Source organism: Halichoeres trimaculatus, unplaced genomic scaffold (genome assembly GCF_033239565.1).
Source record: "Halichoeres trimaculatus isolate MK-OKI-2021-1 unplaced genomic scaffold, fHalTri1.1 fHalTri1_scaffold_14, whole genome shotgun sequence".
Classification (NCBI taxonomy): Eukaryota; Metazoa; Chordata; class Actinopteri; order Labriformes; family Labridae; genus Halichoeres; species Halichoeres trimaculatus.
This window is the reverse complement of record NW_027437192.1, coordinates 268,858-290,994: the sequence shown is the minus strand read 5'-3', so window position 1 is coordinate 290,994 and position 22,137 is coordinate 268,858. Positions and strand designations below refer to the sequence as shown.

Genomic DNA, 22,137 nt, shown 5'->3' with positions numbered 1-22,137 from the left:
TGTGTGTGTGTGTGTGTGTGTGTGTGTGTTTTCTGCAGCTTCCTGGCAGCGACGGATAAAAACACAGCCTCAGGTGTAATCACTGATCTTTATTCAGACAGAGGAACGGTCTGCTCCTCACAGGACCAGAGAAACCTGTTGGTGACGCTCAGAGATCTTCTACACAAACTAAACTCTGACAGCGTGTTCCCCTTTCAGAGACAAAGACTCAAAGACTCAAAGACTCACAGACTCAAAGACTCACAGACTCACTGCAATCAACAATAAAAAACAGTAAATATTCACCTCGAAGCAGCAAATCTAATTTAACTTCAACAATCGTTAAATCATTTCACAGTAAATGTTGAGGAGACTGAATCTGAGACGTGATCACTGCCGTCCTCAGGTTAGTGTCAGCTTCTCCTACAAACGACGATCAAAGACGATCAAAGAAACGTTCAGACTCTGGGGGGAGTCGCCCTCAGACGGGCTGAGGAGTTTTTCAGGTCATGAGAAAAGTTAGTGTAAAGTCCTGGTTCCTGATAATAAACCAGCTGATCTCTGTGAGGAGAGTTTGACACTTTCTTTCTCTCACTTTTCACTTTTTAAAAACACGTTGAGACAACAGCTCCTCCTACAGGATCCTGTTCAAACGTCTCTACTTCTACTGGTTCTGCTTCATACGTGGTTCATGTTTCTACGACACAGTTTAGACCTGTTTCCACCAAGTGGTCCGGTCTGGATCAGTAAAGCCTGGTCCTGTTTGTGTTTCCTCAGCTAACCACGCTCTTCGTGGCAGGCGGCGTGTAAACTGGACGCTGATAACAGCCACCAATCAACGGACTGCAGTGTTTCCAGATCGACCTCATGGGGTCAGATCAGCGTGTCAGGGGGACGGTACGGGTCGGGAATTTATGGACCTGTCCCGGTTTGGTGGAAACAGGACTTCAGAATCTGTCCATTCATCTATCTCTGTGTCCCCTTGTCAGGTAGTCTTCAGTCTCTGGTCCTGATGAGTCTCTGGACCTGGATCCTGTCACAGGGACAGGAGTGAATGTGAACTTCTCTGGGTTCAGGTTTTCAGATCCTGATGGTTGGTCTGTGGATCTTCAGGAGGGTCTGGTTTGACCAGGTTTCATCAGAGTCAGGATTAAAGGAGACTCTCAGAGGGTTACACCTGATCCCTGTTTTCTGACCCGCTCTAGACCTGGTCCACTTCGGTCTCAGGTTCAGAGGAGTCTTCAATCTTGACCTCAATCTCAGGCTGCAGACTCGTCTCTGGGTTTCTGGCTGGTCCTGGTCCTCCACAGTCCTTCACCTCCTGACCTCCAGCACACTTGTGTCTTTTGACTTGTCTGTACCAGGTGAACCTCAGGTCACAGGTGGAGCAACTGTAGGGTTTCTCTCCTCTGTGATGCGCCATGTGCAGCGTCAGATTGGATCTGTGGTTGAACCTTTTCCCACACTCAGAGCAGTGAAACGGCTTCTTTCTGGTGTGAACAAGCATGTGTGGGATCAGCTGATCTTTGCGTTTAAACCTTTTACTGCAAACAGAGCAGCTGAAAGGTTTCTCCTCCTTGTGGATTAACAGATGTTTTGTCAGACTTCCTTTGCAGTTGAATCCCTTCCCACACTTTGAGCAGCTGAACGGTCTTTCTTTCCTGTGGCGGGACATGTGATACGTCAGATCAGACCTCTGAGTAAATCTTTTTCCACACTCCAAACAGATCAATGGTTTCTCTCCCGTGTGAACTTTTCTGTGTCTGATCAGATTTTCTTTTCGATTGAAGGTTTTAGTGCACAAAGGGCAGCTGAAGGGTTTCTCTCCAGTGTGAACGGACATGTGAAGACTGAGACCTTCCTTCTTATGAAACCTTTTCTCACACTGGGAGCAGCTGAAGGGTTTCTCTCCCACGTGAATAATGACGTGTCTGGTCAGATGAGCTTTCAGTGTAAACCTTTTCCCACATTCAGAGCAGCTAAAGGGTTTCTCACCTCGGTGACTGGCCATATGACGCATCATGTTCGACTTTCTGTTGAACCTTTTATGGCACTCCGAGCAGCCGAATGGTTTCTCTCCTGTGTGGACGATCATGTGAGTGGTCAGCTGATGTTTCCATGTGAAGGTTTTCGTGCACTGAGAGCATTTCAGGGTTTTCCTCTCAGGTTTAGAGACCTGGTTCTTCTGTTCCTCAGACAGCAGTTCTTCTGGTTCACAGCTGTAGTCGACTTCAAGCTGGACCTCAGAGGAGTCTTCAGTCTTGGTTCCAGTTTCTGGTCCTCCAGACTCCTCTGGTTCAGCTCCTGGTTCAGTCTGGTTCTGCTGGGGCGCTGAGGTCTGTTCTCCTCTACACTTATGTTTCTTTAACTGTGGAGACCAGGAGAATCTCAGCCCACACACGCTGCAGCTGTAGGGTTTCTCCCCTCTGTGGCGTGCAATGTGAAGAGTCAGACTGTATTTTCTGTAAAATCTTTTCCCGCACTCTGAGCAGCAGAAGGGTTTCTCCCCCCTGTGCCGCTCCATGTGAAAAGTGAGGTTTGATTTGTGGTTGAATCTTTTCCCGCACTCAGAGCAGCTGAAGGGTTTTTTCTCGGTGTGGAGCACCATGTGTGAGTTCAGACTTCCTTTTCTGTTGAAGCTCTTACCACAGACGGAGCAGCTGAAGGGTTTCTCCCCCGTGTGGATTCTTGTGTGCATGGTCAGGTTCTGTTTGGTTTTGAATATTTTCAGACACACGGAGCAGCTGAAGACTCTCTGACCGCGGCTCCGTTTGCTGTTTCTCTCTGTGTTTAGCTCAAACTGATGCTCTGTGGTCACTCTCCAGTCATGACCTCTGGCTTCAGTCACTGTTTCTGAAGAGGCTCCAGTCCTGATCTCGGTCTCTGAAGTCCTGTCTGGATCTGGTCCCCAGCAGTCCTGCTGATCCGCTCTCTGCTCCTCAGGTGGATTTTGGTCGAGCTCTGAAGCTCCTCCCACACATTTGTGTTTCTTGAACTGTGGATGCCAGGAGAAGCTTTGCTCACAGACGGAGCAGCTGAAGGGTTTCTCTCCTCTGTGGTGAGCCATGTGAAGAGTCAGATTACACTTGTAGTTAAACCTTTTATCACATTCGGAGCAGCTGAAGGGTTTCTCCCTGGTGTGAACCACCAGATGGTTGGTCAGACCTTGTTTCCTCCTGAACTGTTTGCTGCAGACGGAGCAGCTGTAGAGCTGATGCTGTGGTTGGTGGATCCTGACGTGGTTGGTCATGTGATCCGTACTCTCCTCAGAGGACTGACAGCAGCTGACTGCTTGTTGTCCCCCGTGGATCGCCATGTGACGAGTCAGATTAGACTTCTGAGCGAATCTCTTCCCGCACTCGGAGCAGCTGAAGGCTTTCTCTCCTGAGTGGACCAACATGTGCTGGGTCAGGTTGTAGTTGCGGCTGAACTTCATGCTGCAGAAGGGGCAGCTGAAGGGTTTCTCCTCTGTGTGGGTGGTCATGTGTCGCGTCAGCAGCCAGTTGTTTTTGAAGCTTTTGTCACACTGGGAGCAGCTGAAGGGTTTCTTCTCTGCGTTCGTCGTGTTGTCGTTGGGTTTCTCCGCTGAGTCTGAACCTGACGCATGATCTGGAGGCTCCGCCCATCCGTCGCTGTCGTCTGTGTCTGACGCAGACGAGAATTCAACTTTGACCACGGTGTCTGGTCCTGAATCAGTCTCTGGATGTGGGTCAGTGTGAGGTCCTGGATCAGTCTCTGGATGTGGGTCAGTGTGTGGTCCTGGATCAGTCTCTGGATGTGGGTCAGTGTGAGGTTTCTCCTCCTCCTCCTCAGTCTTCACAGGGACAGGAGTGAATGTGGTCTTGGTGGTCTCAGCCTCCTCCAGTCCTTGAAGCTGCTCTCCCTCCTGACTGCTCCACTGCTCCTCCTCCTCCTCCTCTTTGATGTGGGGGGGCTCAGAGTCCTCCTGCGGCTCGGGGTGCAGCTCCTCCTTCATCTCCTCCAGCTGCTGGGCGTCTGCAGGTCTCTGTGAGGAGACAGACGATAGAGAAGCTGTCAGTTCATGTTTCAACCTTTAAGAGCTCAGACCTGATGCTATGATCCTCAGAGACTCAGAGACCACCTGCCCCCCTCCCTCTGAGAAACGGTTCATGAAGAGGTCTGCTGGAGGCCTCAGAGCCTGTGATTACTATACACAACAGGTCTCTCAGCTCCGCTCACACTGCCCCCTACAGGTCAGGTCAGGAAGAAACTGCAGAGAAAATATCAGATGATAAAACTGAAGAAGGTTAAAGATCAGCTGCTGTCCACACTCTGAGTGACTGGTTACTGATGAACGGGTTAGTCACATGACTGAGTGACTGGTTACTGATGAACGGGTTAGTCACATGACTGAGTGACTGGTTACTGATGAACGGGTTAACCACATGACTGAGTGACTGGTTACTGATGAACGGGTTAGTCACATGACTGAGTGACTGGTTACTGATGAACGGGTTAGTCACATGACTGAGACGCCTTCAGCAAAAAGTTTCTGAGTGAACGACGTCATCACCAGAAAACATCAAACAAACCCTGAACCACAGGAACACGGACCAGAACCAGGACCAGAGGGAACAGGTCCACACTGTGTGTGTGTGTGTGTGTGTGTGTGTGTGTGTGTGTGTGTGTGTGTGTGTGTGTGTGTGTGTGTGTGTGTGTGTGTGTGTAGCTTCATAAAGAGAGGGGGGGGCACTGACCTGAAGAAGATTTAAACCATGATCCAGATTCTCCTCCTCCTGGTCCTTGTTTCTGAATTGTCTTGTTATTTGGATCCGAGTCTGAGACCTGCTCACATGAAGACCTGTGGACCAGCTTCCAGCAGAGTGAGTCCAGAGGGTCTGGGTCCAGGAAAGACCTGTGGACCAGCTTCCAGCAGAGTGAGTCCAGAGGGTCTGGGTCCAGGAAAGACCTGTGGACCAGCTTCCAGCAGAGTGAGTCCAGAGGGTCCGGGTCCAGGAAAGACCTGTGGACCAGCTTCCAGCAGAGTGAGTCCAGAGGGTCCGGGTCCAGGAGAGTCCGTGTGTGTGTTAGCAGGAGCTAGCTGCGGCTAACCCGCTGTGCTGCTCTCTGGAGGTTAGCTTTGAGCTCCTGAGACATGAACCGGGACCAGGTCTGAGTCGAGGACAGAGACCAGCAACCTGTCCCCCCCCTGCAGCTTCCGGTCAGCTGTTAACATCCAGCTCTTCTCTCCGTCTGTCTGTCGGTGGAGCTCCTCTTCTCTGATCCAGATCCTGGTCCTGTCAGGTCTCTGTGAGCCGCAGCGAGCAGCCCACACAGTCTGAGCCAGACCACATCAGACCCAGGTCCACGAGTCCACGGGGGGACCACAGAGTCCACGGGGGACCACAGAGTCCACGGGGGTCCACAGAGTCCACGGGGGTCCACAGAGTCCAGATCAGGACTTTAGACCGCCGCTCTGAGCCTCTGTTAGCTCGGTGCTACATGCTAACTGTGCTTTAACGAAGATCCGAACACACCCGGAAACAAACACACTGCTTCCGGTGCGCTGACCTGGCCTTCAAAATAAAAGCGAGGCTTCGTTCACAGATCAGTGAATGAAAGAGGAGCGATGTGTAAAACACCTAGAAATAAAACAGGTGGATGTTACAGTTCACATCATTTTGGCTCTGACCTCAGTGATTCTGTGAATTTTCATTTTCACTAACATCAACATGAAATCCTTCGACCTCCTCTCTTCACGTCTTAAAATCTTTACTGATGACGTCTGCTTTGACGTCTGGTGGAGGTGACTGCTCTCCTCTGAAAACATGGTTCAAGTCCACGTGAGCAGCTCGTTAACCCTTTCATAACCTTGATGTGACAGATTCAATCACTTCCTCTTTCCTCAACAGAAACCCAGCAAAGCTTCAGACCAGACCCGACAGACCAGACTTCACCCAGAGGAGCTGGTTTCTGTCTCTGCCCGTCAACACCGGACCAAGCTTCATCCCACAGAGACCAGAGATCCCAGACCCCCGAGGCTCACTGATCCTCAGTGTCCTGGTCCAGGGTCACAAAACAGGAAGTGAGACAAAGAGGTCCAACACTCAAAACAAGAATAGAATAGAATAGAATAGAATAGAATAGAATAGAATAGAATAGAATAGAATATCCTTTTATTGGGGGAGGTTGGTTTATTCGAGCAGTTCAACAAAGACTGAAACAAAGTGCAGCAAACTCAGAGAGACATGAAAAGTTTATTTGTGAAGCTTCACAGCAAACTGACAACATGAATAAGTTATAACAGCGGGGGGGGGACTTGTAGAGTCCAGGACGTCAAGGTGAGGGTGTGAGTCCACGTGTGTTAGCATCAGGCAGAGCTGCTGGGTCAGAGTCTTCAAGAGGAGCAGCCTGAGGCAGCGCTCCGTCCTACACCGTCAGAGTCTGAGTCTGCTGCTGCTGACGGAGCTGCTTCAGGCCCCCAACGCCCCACACAGAGGGTCAGAGGGTCAGAGGGTCAGAGGGTCAGAGGGTCAGAGGGCTCTCACCCACCTACTCCAGGGGGTCCAGGGAGCAGTCCAGGACAGACCTGACCCTCATGACAAATGTCCAACAACAGGAGGAAGAAGTTGAACATCATCAGAGTTTCTTTCTGTCGTGTCCCCGTGAGACTCAAACAGGGTCAGGATCCGAGGTCCAGACACACAGATGATTCCTACGCCCCGTTTCCACCAGGTGGTTCAGTCCAGTTCATACCTGGACAGGTCCACAAATTACCGACCCAAACCGAGGAGCTAGGAACTCTGCAGACTGTTGAAGGTCACGCTGTGGAAACACAAACAAGACCAGACTGGACTGATCCAAACTGGACCACTTGATGGAAACTGGGCTTTGGGTTTCTGTTCTTCAGAGGAGAACTGGTGAAAGCCAAGCTGGGAGCAGCTGAGTGGTTTCTCTCTGTCACCAGATCACATGGCATAAGGATCGTGATGGTTTCTGAGAGTCTGGCTCTGAGCGACGCTCTCGGCTCTCCCTCCAGTCCCCGCTGTCCTCAGTCTCAGCGTCTGAAGAGTCTTCAATCTTAACCTCGATCTCTGGTCCTAAATGAGTCTCTGGATCTGAGCTCCGGTCTGGTTCTGGTCCTCCACAGTCCTCCTCTGCCGGCTCAGCATGATGGGGACCTGGACTGGACTGGGAGCAGCTGGGGGGTTTCTCTCGGCTGTGGATCCTCATGTGTCTGTTCAGGTTCTGTTTGAAGTTGAAGCTGGTACCGCACTCGGAGCAGCTGAACGGTTTCACTCCTGAGTGGATCGTCTCGTGCCGGGTCAGGTCCCCCTTACGGATGAAGCTTTTCCCGCACACGGAGCAGCTGAAGGACTTCCCTCCTTTATGGATCACGTTGTGTTTGGACAGGTTTTCTCTCAGGTTAAACCTTCTCCCACACAGGCAGCAGCTGAAGGGTTTCTCTCCTGTGTGGATTCTGAAGTGTCGGACCAGATGTTGGTTGGTTTTAAAAGTTTTACCACACTCGGAGCATCGGTGTAGTTTCTTCACAGTCTTAAGTTTCTTGTCTTGAATGTTTCCCACAGAGTGAACATCCGCCTGGTTTTCTTTGGCTTCCCTGATCGCTCCACAGTCCTCCTCCTCCTCCTCCTCAGTCTTCACAGGGACAGGAGTGAATGTGGTCTTGGTGGTCTCAGCCTCCTCCAGTCCTTGAAGCTGCTCTCCCTCCTGACTGCTCCACAGCTCCTCCTCCTCCTCTTTGATGTGGGGGGGCTCAGAGTCCTCCTGCTGCAGACTGGAGCTCCACTCCTGCTGCTCTGGAGGCTCTTCTTTCATCACCACCAGCTGCTGCAGGCCTGCTGACACACACACACACACACACACACACACACACACACACACACACACACACACACACAAAGAGAAGTTTGTACTCACTAGATGTGAAACCTGTGCCAATCATCAGGACGAGCCCGTCGTTCAGCAGTGGCGTTTGAGAAACAGTTTCCTGTCGTCTACGTGAAACTGTGAAACTGGAGCTTCCTGAAAAGACGTTTTCTGGTGACGTCAAACTGTGGTTTGTGTGTAGGACAGGACTCTGGGTGTAAACATATCTGAGGTTTCTCAGAAACCGGCTACGTGTGGACGAGGCCTCAGATTCTTATCGCTTTGTCTGAGGTCATGTCACATGAAGCCGGTTTCTGGGAAACCTCAGATCTTTGCACGTTCAGTCCTGTCATCCACATGAAACCACACGTCTATAAAAAACTTTTTTTCTTTGTTAACTCCGACCAAAGGAAGATTTTGGAAAACTCCAGTTTCACAGTTTCATGTAGACGGCGGGAAACAGTTTCAGTTTCTCAAACGTCCTGGCTGAATGACGAGGCTCGTTCTGATTGGCTGGCACGAGTTTCACTTCTGAAAAACTCTGACACGTCAGGGTTTAACGCGCTTCGAGCTGCTCTTATCAGAGGATCTGCTCGGTTACATGTGGAGGAAAGTTTTCCTAAAAATGAACGAGGGGAAATCGTGTGGCGAAGGCTTCAGAGACGTGATCTGTGACTCAAACTGAGCTCATGTGACAGTTCACGTATGCTAGTTGATCTGATTTATTATTTTATTATTAGTATTAATGATTAATGATTTTCATTTGACAGTAACCTGAAATTACTGCACCGTTAAAAAACAGTCAGTCTCTGAATCACGTCAAAGCTCGTTCTGTGAGGTGGAGTGTTTGTTACTTTTTTAATTTCTTTTTTTAACTGAAAAAAATCACATTTGGATGTTTTTCCAGTAAAATAAAAAAAATGGAGCTCTGTAAGTGTGTGTATTCACAGCTGTGTAAGGCCTTGAACCTTCATGACAGCTCAGAGTAGCTTTAGTGGCTTAAACACACAGACAGAGAAATAAACGAGAGGATCTAAAACTAACTGACGAGACGCTGTGAGTCTACAGGTGTAAATATCAGACACTAAAACAACTGTCGAATGTTTTTTCTCGGTCATTAAAATGTTTAATTTGTCTGAAACTGAATTAAATCCCAACCTGACCTGAATCATAAAAACCAGATCGTACGGGGACCAATCAGAGCGCAGTGAGGCTCAGGGGGAAACTCAGGACAAACATCTGTTTTCAAACTCATCACATCATGTTTGAATCAGCTCACATGTTGGTACAGGCTGTGCTGTTCAGCTCCACTGAGGCATGATGGGAAACCACACGTCTGGATATCAGGACAAACTGTGTGTGTGGTCACTGAACTAAAAATATTCACAGTTTGGTTTCAGAAACAGCGTCAGAGTGAGCGCTCTGTTTTCGTTTGGTTTGGTTTCAGAAACAGCGTCAGAGTGAGCGCTCTGTTTTCGTTTGTCTTACCTTTCAGATCCCCCTCAGAGTCCAGACCTGACACGCGTCCCCCGGTTCCCCTCCAGTCCTCACAGTCTCTGATCTTAATGTAAGCAGAGGTTCTGGTCTGGATGGATTTCTCTTGTTGTGAAGGAGTCTCTGGATCTGGGTCCCTCTCTGGTTCTGGTCCTCCACAGTCCTCTCTGGCAGCGGCCGTGTCTGACTCTCTGTCCTCCTGAGTCCGGTTCACGTGAGGCCCTGAATCCGGACTGACACACACGTGTCTCTTTAACTGAGTCTGCCAGCTGAAGCTCTGTTCACACACACTGCAGCGGTACGGTTTCTCTCCTCTGTGGTGAGCCATGTGAAGAGTCAGACAAAACTTCCTGTAAAATCGTTTACCGCACTCAGGGCAGGCGAAGGGTTTCTCCTCGGAGTGGATCCTCATGTGCAGGCTGAGGTGACACTTTCGTGTGTATGTTTTTCCACACTGGGAGCAGCTGAAGGGTCTCTCTCCGGCCTGATCTGCTGAGTGCTCGGTCAGAGTCTCTGCTGTCGTGTTTCCACTCAGCGTTTCTCCTCCTGAGTGCAGAGTCATGTGAGCGTTGAGGTTAGCTTTCTGGGTGAATCTTTTACCACATGTGGAGCAGCTGAAGGGTTTCTCTCCGGTGTGTGTCCTCATGTGTCTGATCAGATTGTGTTTCCTTTGGAAGCTCCGCCCACACTTGGAGCAGCTTTCTGATCTCCTCTCAGCTCGAAGTCTCTCGTTGTTGTTGGAGTCTGAGCCGGTCCGGTCTTTGTCTGGTGGGTGAGTTTTAACGTGGTTGATCAGAGAACTTTTCACTGTAAATCTTTTCCCACACTTGGAGCAGCTGAAAGGTTTCTCTCCTGTGTGAATCCTGGTGTGTTGAGCCAGAAGCCATTTGGTTTTAAATAATTTCCCGCACACGGAGCAGCCGTGAGGTTTTTTGACGATCTGTCTGCCGTTTGCTCTGATCCGGTCCCCAGACTTCAGAGGTTCAGCTGGGTCAGTGTGTGGTCCTGGATCAGTCTCTGGATGTGGGTCAGTGTGTAGTCCTGGATCAGTCTCTGGATGTGGGTCAGTGTGTGGTCCTGGATCAGTCTCTGGATGTGGGTCAGTGTGTAGTCCTGGATCAGTCTCTGGATGTGGGTCAGTGTGTGGTCCTGGATCAGTCTCTGGATGTGGGTCAGTGTGTAGTCCTGGATCAGTCTCTGGATGTGGGTCAGTGTGTGGTCCTGGATCAGTCTCTGGATGTGGGTCAGTGTGTGGTCCTGGATCAGTCTCTGGATGTGGGTCAGTGTGTGGTCCTGGATCAGTCTCTGGATGTGGGTCAGTGTGAGGTTTCTCCTCCTCCTCCTCCTCAGTCTTCACAGGGACAGGAGTGAATGTGGTCTTGGTGGTCTCAGCCTCCTCCAGTCCTTGAAGCTGCTCTCCCTCCTGACTGCTCCACAGCTCCTCCTCCTCCTCTTTAATGTGGGGGGGCTCAGAGTCCTCCTGCTGCAGACTGGAGCTCCACTCCTGCTGCTCTGGAGGCTCTTCTTTCATCACCACCAGCTGCTGCAGGCCTGCTGACACACACACACACACACACACACACACACACACACACACACACACACACACACACACACACACACACACACACACACACACAGGAAGTTGTTGGTGTAAATGGTTTCTCTTGTTTATCTTCAGATGTGATCAGTTTAGCTCAGTCTGACTTTGTGCTGATGTTTCTTTATTTTCAGCTGTAAACTTACATTAGCTTCATGAACCAGGCGTGTGATGGTGTTAGCATTAGAGCTACATTTATCAGAGCTGAAAGAAAAACACTGTGTCCGTCAGGATGACTGACTAACTTTAACTTCCGGTGTGTTGTGGCTTTCACAAATCGTCTGACGCCTGCCGGCCACCGTACACTGAGACTAAACGAGGCTAACGCGCTGTGCGTGGATGTGGAGATTAGCTTCAAGCTAACAGAGGCTAACTACAGCTGAGTGTCTTATAGGAAACAGAAGAAGAAGAGGAACCTGCCCCCCCCTGCAGCTTCCGGTCAGCTGTTAACATCCAGCTCTTCTCTCCGTCTGTCTGTCGGTGGAGCTCCTCTTCTCTGATCCAGATCCTGGTCCTGTCAGGTCTCTGTGAGCCGCAGCGAGCAGCCCACACAGTCTGAGCCAGACCACACCAGACCCAGGTCCAGAAGTCCACGGGGGACCACAGAGTCCACGGGGGACCACAGAGTCCACGGGGAGACCACAGACTCCGACCAGGACTTCAGACCGTCGCTCTGAGCCTCTGTTCGCTCATTACGTAGAAGAGAACAAAAACACGCACCGGAAACACACACGCTGCTTCCTGTCGCTCATGTGGCCTTCAAAATAAAAGCTGAGATTTAAACATCACATGAATTTCTGTAGTTTCAGATCAGATTAAAGGTCTGACACATCCCTGCTGTATCTGATCACAGACTGGTCCAGGACCAGCACATGCTGCCATCCAGACCATGACCCTACAGGTTTCAGAGAGACCAGGACAAACCACATCCTGCAGGATCAGAACAGCTCTGCAGGAGAAGAGTCTCAGTCCTGGACTTTCCCAGTGAAAACAGCTGGAGCAGGATGAGATGAAGACCTGGACCAAGGAGACCCCGATCTGTGGAGCTCAGATCCCCTACCAGGTTTCTCTCCCTGAACTGGGTCACACCTGAGAGTAAAACCTGATCCTGGACTCTCCTCCTGATGTGGATCTGCTGTTCCTGCTGATCCACGAACGAGGAAAGGTCGTTACACGCAGAAGAAAGTGCAGTTATAGAAATCATCCTCACATTAAAGAGACATATCACTCTGATCCCTGATTTAATACTTACATATAAAATAATAAAGTTGAAAACAAGACCTTTCACCCCCTGAATTTTCAAAAAATGAGATATTGTATTTTTCCTGATATCCTAGAACGAGATCTGATGCCTCTGAAAATAGGTCACTGACATTTGGCCGCGAGATTTCGACCGTGGTGACGACACGAGGATCCTTTCTTTTTATTGGAGTAATCTGATGAAGCAGCTCCTCCTCTGTGATGTCAGTTAGTCACACAACCGCCACCGAGGGATACACCCACCAAGAGCAGAGTATAAACGTATAAACTCTACATGTTACAGTACCGCTTTGACTCACCACACTGAAGCGTCCTGAGATGATCTGTGTCCAGGTGGATTTTCTTCCTCCTGAGCTGCAGAACCGTCCGGGTCTGACTCGGGGTCCAATACAAAAGGACGTATCCTACACTCTGCCATTTTATTAGTGCTATCAATGCCTTACGGTGAAGTTTTGGCAAACAGCAAACTCGCTCAGTCTGCTCCATTCAATGTGGCGATTTTGTGAATACTGTCATGCTGCAAAAACCGCCCCCTGGCTCTACCCCCTCCGCCCCTCTGATAGAACTGACCAATCAGAGCACAAAGGGCTGTGACGTTGCGAGGTTACTGGAGGTCATTCTCCAAACGAAGCATTTCAACCAGATCTTCAGAATGGTCTAAACTGAGGATACTGAGAACGCTATTGTGGGGCAATGAAGGAACTAAATGACTTGTACTGAGGGCAGAAATGCTTTACAGGCATCCTAGTCTGGATTAGTGAACAGGAGAAACAAGCAGAGGATATGTCCCCTTTAAAGAAGACTGTGGCTCTGTTGTGGACTCAACAACACGACCGTGTTTCACCGCGACCACGCTCCTAAAGTTCACCTGCAGAGACAGACGCACGTTACTCAGGTGAAACAGACGCTCAGAGGCTGATACAGGAACACTTCCTTTATATTTTAACCAATCAGAAACACAGAGAGGAAAATATCCTCAGACAGTCACTAACATTTACATCTGCAGATCATCAGTGTGAAAAACAAACAAACAAACAAACAAACGTTTATCAGAGTTTAAATCATCAGGAAATGATCTCGCCTTCCACACAAACACCACACAACACAACATAGAAATAAGTGAAAAACAAAGACTGATTAAACACTCCTCATGTTTCCTAGCTGACTCTCTCTGCCTCCTTGTTTCCTTCCTTGTTTCCTTCCCTCTCGCTCTCAGGACCGTCTGAAGTCTTCTCGTCGCAGCAGCTCGTTGATTGTTGTAAAGAAACTGCAGCAGGGACGTGTCCGGGTTTTTCTCTGGTCTCTCTCCAAAAGTCGCTGTCCACACTGTCCTCAGGCTCAGACCAGTCCCCTGCCCTGATCCCAGACTGTGGTCCTGAGTTGCTGCCTGGTCCTGGTCCTCCAGAGTCCGCTGGTCCAGGCTCTCCTCCTGCGTCTCTCTGGTCCTGATGAACCCCTGAGGCCGGACCTCGGGCACAGACGTGTTTCCTCAGGTGGATGGGCCAGAGGAAGCTCTGCTGACAGGCGGAGCAGCTGAAGGGTTTCTCTCCCCTGTGATGGGACATGTGAACGGTCAGATTGTACTGATGTCTGAACCGTTTGCCACACTCGGAGCAGTGGAAGGGTTTCTCTTTGGTGTGAACCAGCATGTGTCTTGTCAGATGTGCTTTACGTTTGAAGTTTTTACTACAGATGGAGCAGCCAAAGGGTTTCTCTCCTCTATGCACCAGCATGTGTCTGTTCAGAGTTCCTCTTCTGTCAAATCTGCTCCCACACTCCGAGCAGCCGTAGGGTTTCTCTCCTGTGTGTGTCCGTGAGTGTATCCTCACACTCTGTGTACTTTTGAACACCTTGTTACACTCAGAGCAGCTGTATCTTTTACTCTTCTTCATGTGGTCCAGGTTCTCCTGGGGGTCTGGACCTGGAGGGCGCCTCCTGGTCTCCTTCCAGAAGTCGCTGTCAGGACTCTCCTCGCTCTCGGCCTCCAGACCGTTGGAGGCTCTCTGGTCCCAGCAGCCCGACGATTCATCCTCAGAGTCCCATCCAGAGACTTCGGCAGACATCTTGGCGTGTCGCGGGTCTGACGAGCGTTTCCTGCTCTCCTTCCAAAAGTCACTGTCCACACTTCCCTCAGCTCCACAGGAGTCCTCAGACCGGACCTCCTCTGCTCCTGGTCCTCCACAGTCCTCTCCATCAGCTCCTGTCTCCATCTGTTGCCTTTGTCTGTGATGAAGCTGTGAGGACTGAGGTTTCTCCTCCTCATCCTCACTCTTCACAGGGACAGGAGTGAACGTGAACTTGATGATGTCAGACTGACTGATCCAGACCTCCTCCTGCTCCTCTTTGATGACCTGGGGTCCTGAGTGCTCCTGCCCTGCTCCTTTGGGCGCCTCCTGGTGGTGGTGGCTTGGACTCTGTCCCTCTGGGTGTTTGTAGACCTCCAGGAGAGGACGGTTGGGACAAACGAGTTCACTTACTGAGTCTGGGTGACGTCCTCTGGTCTTCCTCTCGTTAACCTCCCTGTCTTCAGTCTCAGGATCTGGTTTCCTGACTGGTCCTGGTCCTTCACAGTCCGCCCCATCAGCTCCTGGTCCTGTGTCTCTCCTGTCTTGAGTGTTTCTCTGATTCTGGTCTGGGTTCTGGTCTCTTACACATTTGTGTCTCCTCAGCTGTGTACTCCAGGAGAACCTCTGGTCACACTCAGAGCAGCTGAAGGGTTTCTCTCCGGTGTGCAGAACCATGTGAAGCGTCAGACTGAACTTCCTGTTAAATCTTTTACTGCACTTGGAGCAGCCGTAGGGTTTCTCTTCTTGGTGCTTTGCCAGGTGAAGTGTCAGACTGGACTTCTGAGTGAACCGTTTCCCACACTCAGAGCATCTGTAGGGTCTCTCCCCTGTGTGAACCACCATGTGTGAGGTCAGGTGACCTTTGGTTCGAAACCTTTTAGCACAGTCAGAGCATCCAAAGAGTTTCTCTCCTGTGTGAATCCTGGTGTGTTGGTTCAGGAAGTTTTTTGAATTTTTCTCTGTCGTTGTCTTTTTTTCCGACTGAGGCTCCCTGCCCCCCCACTCATCACTGTCCTCGGTCTCAGTCTCAGAGGAGTCCTCCATCCTCACCTCCACCTCTGGTCCTGGATCAGTCTCCACAGAGTGAACATCCGCCTGGTCTCTGGCTTCCCTGATCGCTCCACAGTCCTCCTCCTCCTCCTCAGTCTTCACAGGGACAGGAGTGAATGTGGTCTTGGTGGTCTCAGCCTCCTCCAGTCCTTGAAGCTGCTCTCCCTCCTGACTGCTCCACAGCTCCTCCTCCTCCTCTTTAATGTGGGGGGGCTCAGAGTCCTCCTGCTGCAGACTGGAGCTCCACTCCTGCTGCTCTGGAGGCTCTTCTTTCATCACCACCAGCTGCTGCAGGCCTGCTGACACACACACACACACACACACACACACACACACACACACACACACACACACACACACACACACACACACACAGGAAGTTGTTAGTGTAAATGGTTTCTCTTCTTTATCTTCAGATGTGATCAGTTTAGCTCAGTCTGACTTTGTGCTGATGTTTCTTTATTTTCAGCTGTAAACTTACATTAGCTTCATGAACCAGGCGTGTGATGGTGTTAGCATTAGAGCTACATTTATCAGAGCTGAAAGAAAAACACTGTGTCCGTCAGGATGACTGACTAACTTTAACTTCCGCTGTGTTGTGGCTTTCACAAATCGTCTGACGCCTGCCGGCCACCGTACACTGAGACTAAACGAGGCTAACGCGCTGTGCGGGGATGTGGAGATTAGCTTCAAGCTAACAGAGGCTAACTACAGCTGAGTGTCTTATAGGAAACAGAAGAAGAAGAGGAACCTGCCCCCCCCCCTGCAGCTTCCGGTCAGCTGTTAACATCCAGCTCTTCTCTCCGTCTGTCTGTCGGTGGAGCTCCTCTTCTCTGATCCAGGTCCTGGTCCTGTCAGGTCTCTGTGAGCCGCAGCGAGCAGCCCACACAGTCTGAGCCAGACCACATCAGACCCAGGTCCAGGAGTCCACGGGGGGACCACAGAGTCCACGGGGGGACCACAGACCCTGATCAGGACTTTAGACCGTCGCTCTGAGCCTGTTTTCGCTCATTACGTTCAGGAGAGATCTGCAGAACTGGAAACACGCACCGGAAACACACACTGCTTCCTGTATGATGTCCTTCAGAATAAAAGCCGTGAAACGTCATTCTCAGAGTTTGAGACCGAGAAAAAAATCAGAAACCGTCTTTGGAGACGTAACAAACAGCAAACCAAGACCCGGACCCGAGGAAAAACGGATCTGGGTTGATTCTTCAGTTTTCACTTCATTTCCTCTGTTTGGGTTTTTGCTGAGTCTGATCTGATCCACGCTCCGTGTCAGTGGGGGGCGGTGCAGCACGGACACGATGTTTGACACCGGAAGTAGTTTTTGTGTTTACAGGACGTCTCCGGTTAGCATGTAGCACTGAGCTAACAGAGGCTCAGAACGACGGTCTGAAGTCCTGATCTGGACTCTGTGGACCCCCGTGGACTCTGTGGACCCCCGTGGACTCTGTGGACCCCCGTGGACTCTGTGGTCCCCCCGTGGACTCGTGGACCTGGGTCTGATGTGATCTGGCTCAGACTGTGTGGGCTGCTCGCTGCGGCTCACAGAGACCTGACAGGACCAGGATCTGGATCAGAGAAGAGGAGCTCCACCGACAGACAGACGGAGAGAAGAGCTGGATGTTAACAGCTGACCGGAAGCTGCAGGGGGGGCAGGGTGCTGGTCTCTGTCCTCGGCTCAGACCTGGTCCCGGTTCATGTCTCAGGAGCTCAAAGCTAACCTCCAGAGAGCAGCACAGCGGGTTAGCCGCAGCTAGCTCCTGCTAACACACACACGGACTCTCCTGGACCCGGACCCTCTGGACTCACTCTGCTGGAAGCTGGTCCACAGGTCTTTCCTGGACCCAGACCCAGGCCTTGCTTGATCCGGACTCTGACAGGTAAACAATCAGCTGCTCACTGTGTGATTCAGATCGTTTCAGGTGTTTAAGGAGGATCAGACTGTAGCTCCTCTCAGTGGAGAGGAGGAAGAGGAGGGAGAGGAGGAAGAGGAGGAAGAGGAGAAAGAAAGAGGAGGAAGAGGAGAAAGAAAGAGGAGGAAGAGGAGGAAAAGGAGGAAGAGGAGAAAGAAAGAGGAGGAAGAGGAGGAAAAGGAGGAAGAGGAGAAAGAAAGAGGAGGAAAAGGAGGAAGAGGAGAAAGAAAGAGGAGGAAGAGGAGAAAGAAAGAGGAGGAAGAGGAGGAATCACTGAGGAGCTTATATCTTTATAAATCCAGCAGAAAAACAGAGTTTAATGTTTTAATGAACGATCAGATGAAATGATGAAAGAAACATAAACACCACCTGCTCTCACTGACTACCAGCTGATAGTCAGTCTGTTAGACCTGAACCTGTTAGACCTGAGTCTGTTAGACCTGAGTCTGTTAGACCTGAGTCTGTTAGACCTGAGTCTGTTAGACCTGAGCCTGTTAGACCTGAGCCTGTTAGACCTGAGTCTGTTAGACCTGAACCTGTTAGACCTGAGCCTGTTAGACCTGAGTCTGTTAGACCTGAGCCTGTTAGACCTGAGTCTGTTAGACCTGACCCTGCTGGTCTGATCCAGGTCCCCCTGACCCCCTGACTCAGGTGAACCTGTGTGCAGGTGATGTGGGGGTGAATCATGAAGATGAGCTGTTCATGCTGCGTCAGATTAACCTCTAACTCACAGCTTCTGTGTGTGTGTGTGTTTGTGTGTGTGTGTGTGTGTGTGTGTGTGTGTGTGTGTGTGTGTGTGTGTGTGTGTGTGTGTGTGTGTGTGTCAGCAGGCCTGCAGCAGCTGGTGGTGATGAAAGAAGAGCCTCCAGAGCAGCAGGAGTGGAGCTCCAGTCTGCAGCAGGAGGACTCTGAGCCCCCCCACATTAAAGAGGAGGAGGAGGAGCTGTGGAGCAGTCAGGAGGGAGAGCAGCTTCAAGGACTGGAGGAGGCTGAGACCACCAAGACCACATTCACTCCTGTCCCTGTGAAGACTGAGGAGGAGGAGCAGGACTGTGGAGAGATCAGGGAAGCCAAAGAAAACCAGGCGGATGTTCACTCTGTGGAGACTGATCCAGGACCAGAGGTGGAGGTGAGGATGGAGGACTCCTCTGAGACTGAGACCGAGGACAGTGATGAGTGGGGGGGCAGGGAGCCTCAGTCAGGGCCGGACTCTGTGGACGGTCTCAGTGATGAGAGGACTAACATGAAGGAGGAGACGCTCCTGACCAGAGGAGGAGAGAAACTCTTTGGCTGCTCTCACTGTGGTCGAACGTTTATGAACAGCGGGAATCTAACCAGACACGTGACGGCTCACACCGCAGAGAAACCCTACAGCTGTCCTGTGTGTGGGAAAGGATTCACCAAGGAGTCTCACCTGACCCTGCACCTGACTCAGCACCGGGGGAAACCGTACAGCTGCTCCGTCTGCAGCACAGAGTGGAGGAGCAGCTCCGACCTGAGGAACCACCTGAGAGTCCACGCTGCACAGAAACCCTCCAGCTGCTCCCACTGTGGGAACCGGTACTCCAGCCCTCCTCAGGTGAGCCGTCACAGGTGTGTTCAGAGCCGGGACCACGGAGAGTCCGAGCCTGAAGAGGACCTGGATCCAGGAGAGGAGCCAGATCCACATGCCAGACCTGAGGGCGAGTTTTGGAAGAAGAGCAGGAAGCGGCAGTCGGCCGTCACCTACCGGAGGAAACAGAAGGTCTCAGACGACGAACGCCGTCCCCGCTCCAAAGCGTTCACCTTCAAACGCCACGCGGCTGAAAACCAACAACAACCAACAGACCAGATCGACCTGTGCCCTCAAAACAAACCCCCCACAGACCTGGACCCTCTGCAAGACCAGGAGCTGAGCGAGACTGGAGCAGGGATCCATCAGGACCCGTCTGAAGGATCCTACCCTCTGGGAGAAACAGGACCAGAGACAGGAAGTGGTCCAGAAGGACTCCTGATGGAGTACACAGAGACGCAAAGCCCAGAGAGTGCCGGTGAGTCCTCAGGGCCTCCTCAGACCCAGACCAGGGGCCCGCCCAAAGCCAAGAGGCTCCTGAGCTGTCCTCAGTGCGGGGGAGGATTCATCCAGGAGCAGGACCTCCTGGTCCACATGAGGATCCACATCAAGGAGCACCTGTTCAGCTGCTCCGTTTGCGGTCAAAGGTTCGCCGACCGCGACAGTCTGAGCGCCCACGTGTCGAGTCACGCCGTGGTCGAGCCGTTCTGCTGCTCCGTGTGCGACCCCGGCTTCCCCCACAGCCAGGCCCAGTGCGAGCACCTGAGGCGGACCGCCCAGCAGACCCGCTTCCACTGCTTCTGTGGGGAGGAGTTCACCTGGAGGAGACACCTGGTCAGACACATGGAGGCCCACAGACCCGGGCACACCAGGTCCAGACACCCCGGGTCCTCCAAGGGTCCAGAGACTCATCAGAGCAGGGACCAGGACTCTGCTGAGCCTGAGACCTCAGACAGGGAGGAGGTCTGGATGGACTGGGGAGGACCTCAGTCTGGGTTTAACCCCCCAGGCGCAGAAAGACTCGGCTCTGACGTGGACCACGTTCTCCCCGAGTCCCATCAGAGGTCTGGGAAGATCCACAGAGAGACACAGAGTCTGAGCCTCCACCAGCAGGGGGCGCCCAGAGCAGCAGAGCAGATGGTCCCAGAGCCCCGGGTCATCAAAGAGGAACAGGAGGAGGTCTGGATCAGTCAGGCTGAGACCACCAAGTCCACATTCCCTCCTGTCCCTGTGAAGACTGAGGAAGAGGAGCAGGACCCTCCGTCCTCACAGCTTCATCACAGACAGAGGCAACAGATGGAGACAGGAGCTGATGGAGAGGACTGTGGAGGACCAGGACCAGAGGCCCCGGTCTCTGGAGGCGGTCTGTTCTGGGCCGATGGAGCTTCAGAGCGCGTGGAGACAAAGAGCGAGGACAGCGTGGACAGCGACTTCTGGAAAGAAGGAGAGGCCCAGAGAAAGTCCAAGTCCCTGAACAAGGACGAGGTCCCGCGGAGCAGCAACAAGATCTACATCTGCTTCAGGTGCGGGGGCCGGTTCCACGTGCTGGGGGACCTGAGGGCCCACGAGAGGCGGGTCCACAGGCTGAAAGAGAAGAAGAAGAGGACCTTCCCGTGCTCAGTCTGCGGCCACGTGTGTCCCTACCTGTCCCACCTGAAGATCCACATGAGGAGGCACACCGGGGAGAAACCCTTCGTCTGTCAGAAGTGTGGGAAAAAATACGCCCAGAAGGAAAACCTGCGGCTTCACCTGCTGAAACACGCCAGAGAGTCGCCATCGGACACAGGGTCCCCGTAGAGCCGCAGGTCTCTGTCGGGACCGGGTCGATGTTTGACTCCAGCAGAACTCAGAGTCCAGCCACACAAGAGTTTTTACTGTTTTTACAGGACGAACTATTTTATTCAGTTTGTAAACGAGTCTACGTCATGTTACGGTTTAACTGTGACACGTTCGTTATGATCTGAACGTCCAATCAGAGTCAGCCGTGCTGAGCAGCTGCTCTGAGACGACGTCCTGACTTTAATAAAAGGTAAAAACAGACGCAGTGTTTCCAAAGTCTCTTTATTCTCAAACCTTCAGGGTCACGACGAAACGTCACAGCTCAGAGGTTTTATTTACAGCCTGTTCAGGAACTAAAGACGACTTCATGAGGAGGAGGAAGTGATGTCACAGCTCCACACCTGAGCAGCAGGAAACACCTCACCCACCTTTTCAAAATAAAAGTCTTCAGTGGACAGAAGCAGTTTCACTGACAGAGACGGAGGAAAACAGGAACTCTGGTTTCTCTCTGGCGTAAATGTAAATGTAGAGTGTGTCGTGGTTAAGAATCCTCCTCCTCTGTTGTAGAAAGCTCTTTCTCTGATCCTCCCTGTCCGGCTCTTAAAGTGATACTCCGGGATGGAACAAGTTGGGTCCTATCTCAAGGTTTAGGGCAGAAATTACCCCTACAGCAGTGTTTTTGTGCAGCAGAAGCCCAGAGCGCTCACACTGTTTTACGACACAATGAGACCTAGAGCCTTATTTAGCGGTGTTTTTGTGTAAAAGTAATGCGCTGAAAATTCTCTAAATAAAGTGTGAATGCAGACCGATATCAGATTTTTTCAGTGGGAGTCTGTTTATTTGTGTTTTTGGTCAAGTAAAATATGGCCCCGTCTGAGTGCAGAGGAAACCGGCAGAGGAGCAGGGAGGGGGTGTTTGGTGCGTGCACCCTGGGCTTCTGCTGCACAAAATCACTGCTGTAGGGGTAATTTCTGCCCTAAACCTTGTGATAGGACCCAACTTTTTCCATCCTGGAGGATCACTTTAAGGTCTGTTTCTCCTCCCTTTGTAAACGTCTTTTTTAACCGTGTTACAGTCTCTGCTCTCACCGTAACTTCAGCCCCGAGTCAGAAATTTAAGACAACGAACACGCTGTCGTAGGAGGAGGCGCTGCTGTCGTAGGAGGAGGCGCTGCTGTCGTAGGAGGAGGCGCTGCTGTCGTAGGAGGAGGTGCTGCTGTCGTAGGAGGAGGTGCTGCTGTCGTAGGAGGAGGCGCTGCTGTTGAAAGAGGAGGTGCTGCTGTCGTAGGAGGAGGTGCTGCTGTCGTAGGAGGAGGCCGTTAAATACATCACCATCGTCTTTTCTTCTTCATGTTTCACTAAAGCTACACATCAGGTTTTAACAGCCACACTGCCTCCAGTGGTACCGGTCCATTTGACCCGTATCTGAAAGTTTTGTAGAAACGAGCAGAAATACTGAAATGAACCCAGAGAGGGCGCCGTCTGGATCCAGGTCAGTGTTTAACGTTGAGCAGAAAGGGGGCTTTAGAGGACCAATCTGAGCCTGTCAGGGGGGACACACCGAGGCCAGACTGCAGGTTCAGTGTGG

General features: G+C 51.5%; 3 protein-coding genes across 3 annotated transcripts; 1 reads left to right on the top strand and 2 right to left on the bottom strand.

Moving 5' to 3' along the window:
- Positions 1 to 141: 141 nt before the first annotated feature.
- On the bottom strand, positions 142 to 5,436 carry LOC141802629 (uncharacterized). The gene is made up of 3 exons (XM_074686192.1): positions 4,964 to 5,436; positions 4,698 to 4,801; positions 142 to 3,985 (listed from the first exon to the last, which is right to left on the bottom strand). Exon 3 carries the CDS (start codon positions 3,953 to 3,955, stop codon positions 1,181 to 1,183), a length of 2,775 nt encoding a protein of 924 aa, XP_074542293.1. The 5' UTR covers positions 3,956 to 3,985; positions 4,698 to 4,801; positions 4,964 to 5,436; the 3' UTR covers positions 142 to 1,180.
- On the top strand, positions 4,895 to 21,088 carry LOC141802631 (uncharacterized). The gene is made up of 2 exons (XM_074686194.1): positions 4,895 to 4,985; positions 18,050 to 21,088. Exon 2 carries the CDS (start codon positions 18,070 to 18,072, stop codon positions 20,566 to 20,568), a length of 2,499 nt encoding a protein of 832 aa, XP_074542295.1. The 5' UTR covers positions 4,895 to 4,985; positions 18,050 to 18,069; the 3' UTR covers positions 20,569 to 21,088.
- Positions 6,255 to 16,041, bottom strand: LOC141802731 (uncharacterized). Its single transcript, XM_074686415.1, has 5 exons — positions 15,782 to 16,041; positions 13,343 to 15,596; positions 11,341 to 11,582; positions 9,319 to 10,878; positions 6,255 to 7,802 (listed from the first exon to the last, which is right to left on the bottom strand). Exons 2-5 carry the CDS (start codon positions 15,574 to 15,576, stop codon positions 6,901 to 6,903), a joined length of 4,938 nt encoding a protein of 1,645 aa, XP_074542516.1. The 5' UTR covers positions 15,577 to 15,596; positions 15,782 to 16,041; the 3' UTR covers positions 6,255 to 6,900.
- Positions 21,089 to 22,137: the final 1,049 nt, after the last annotated feature.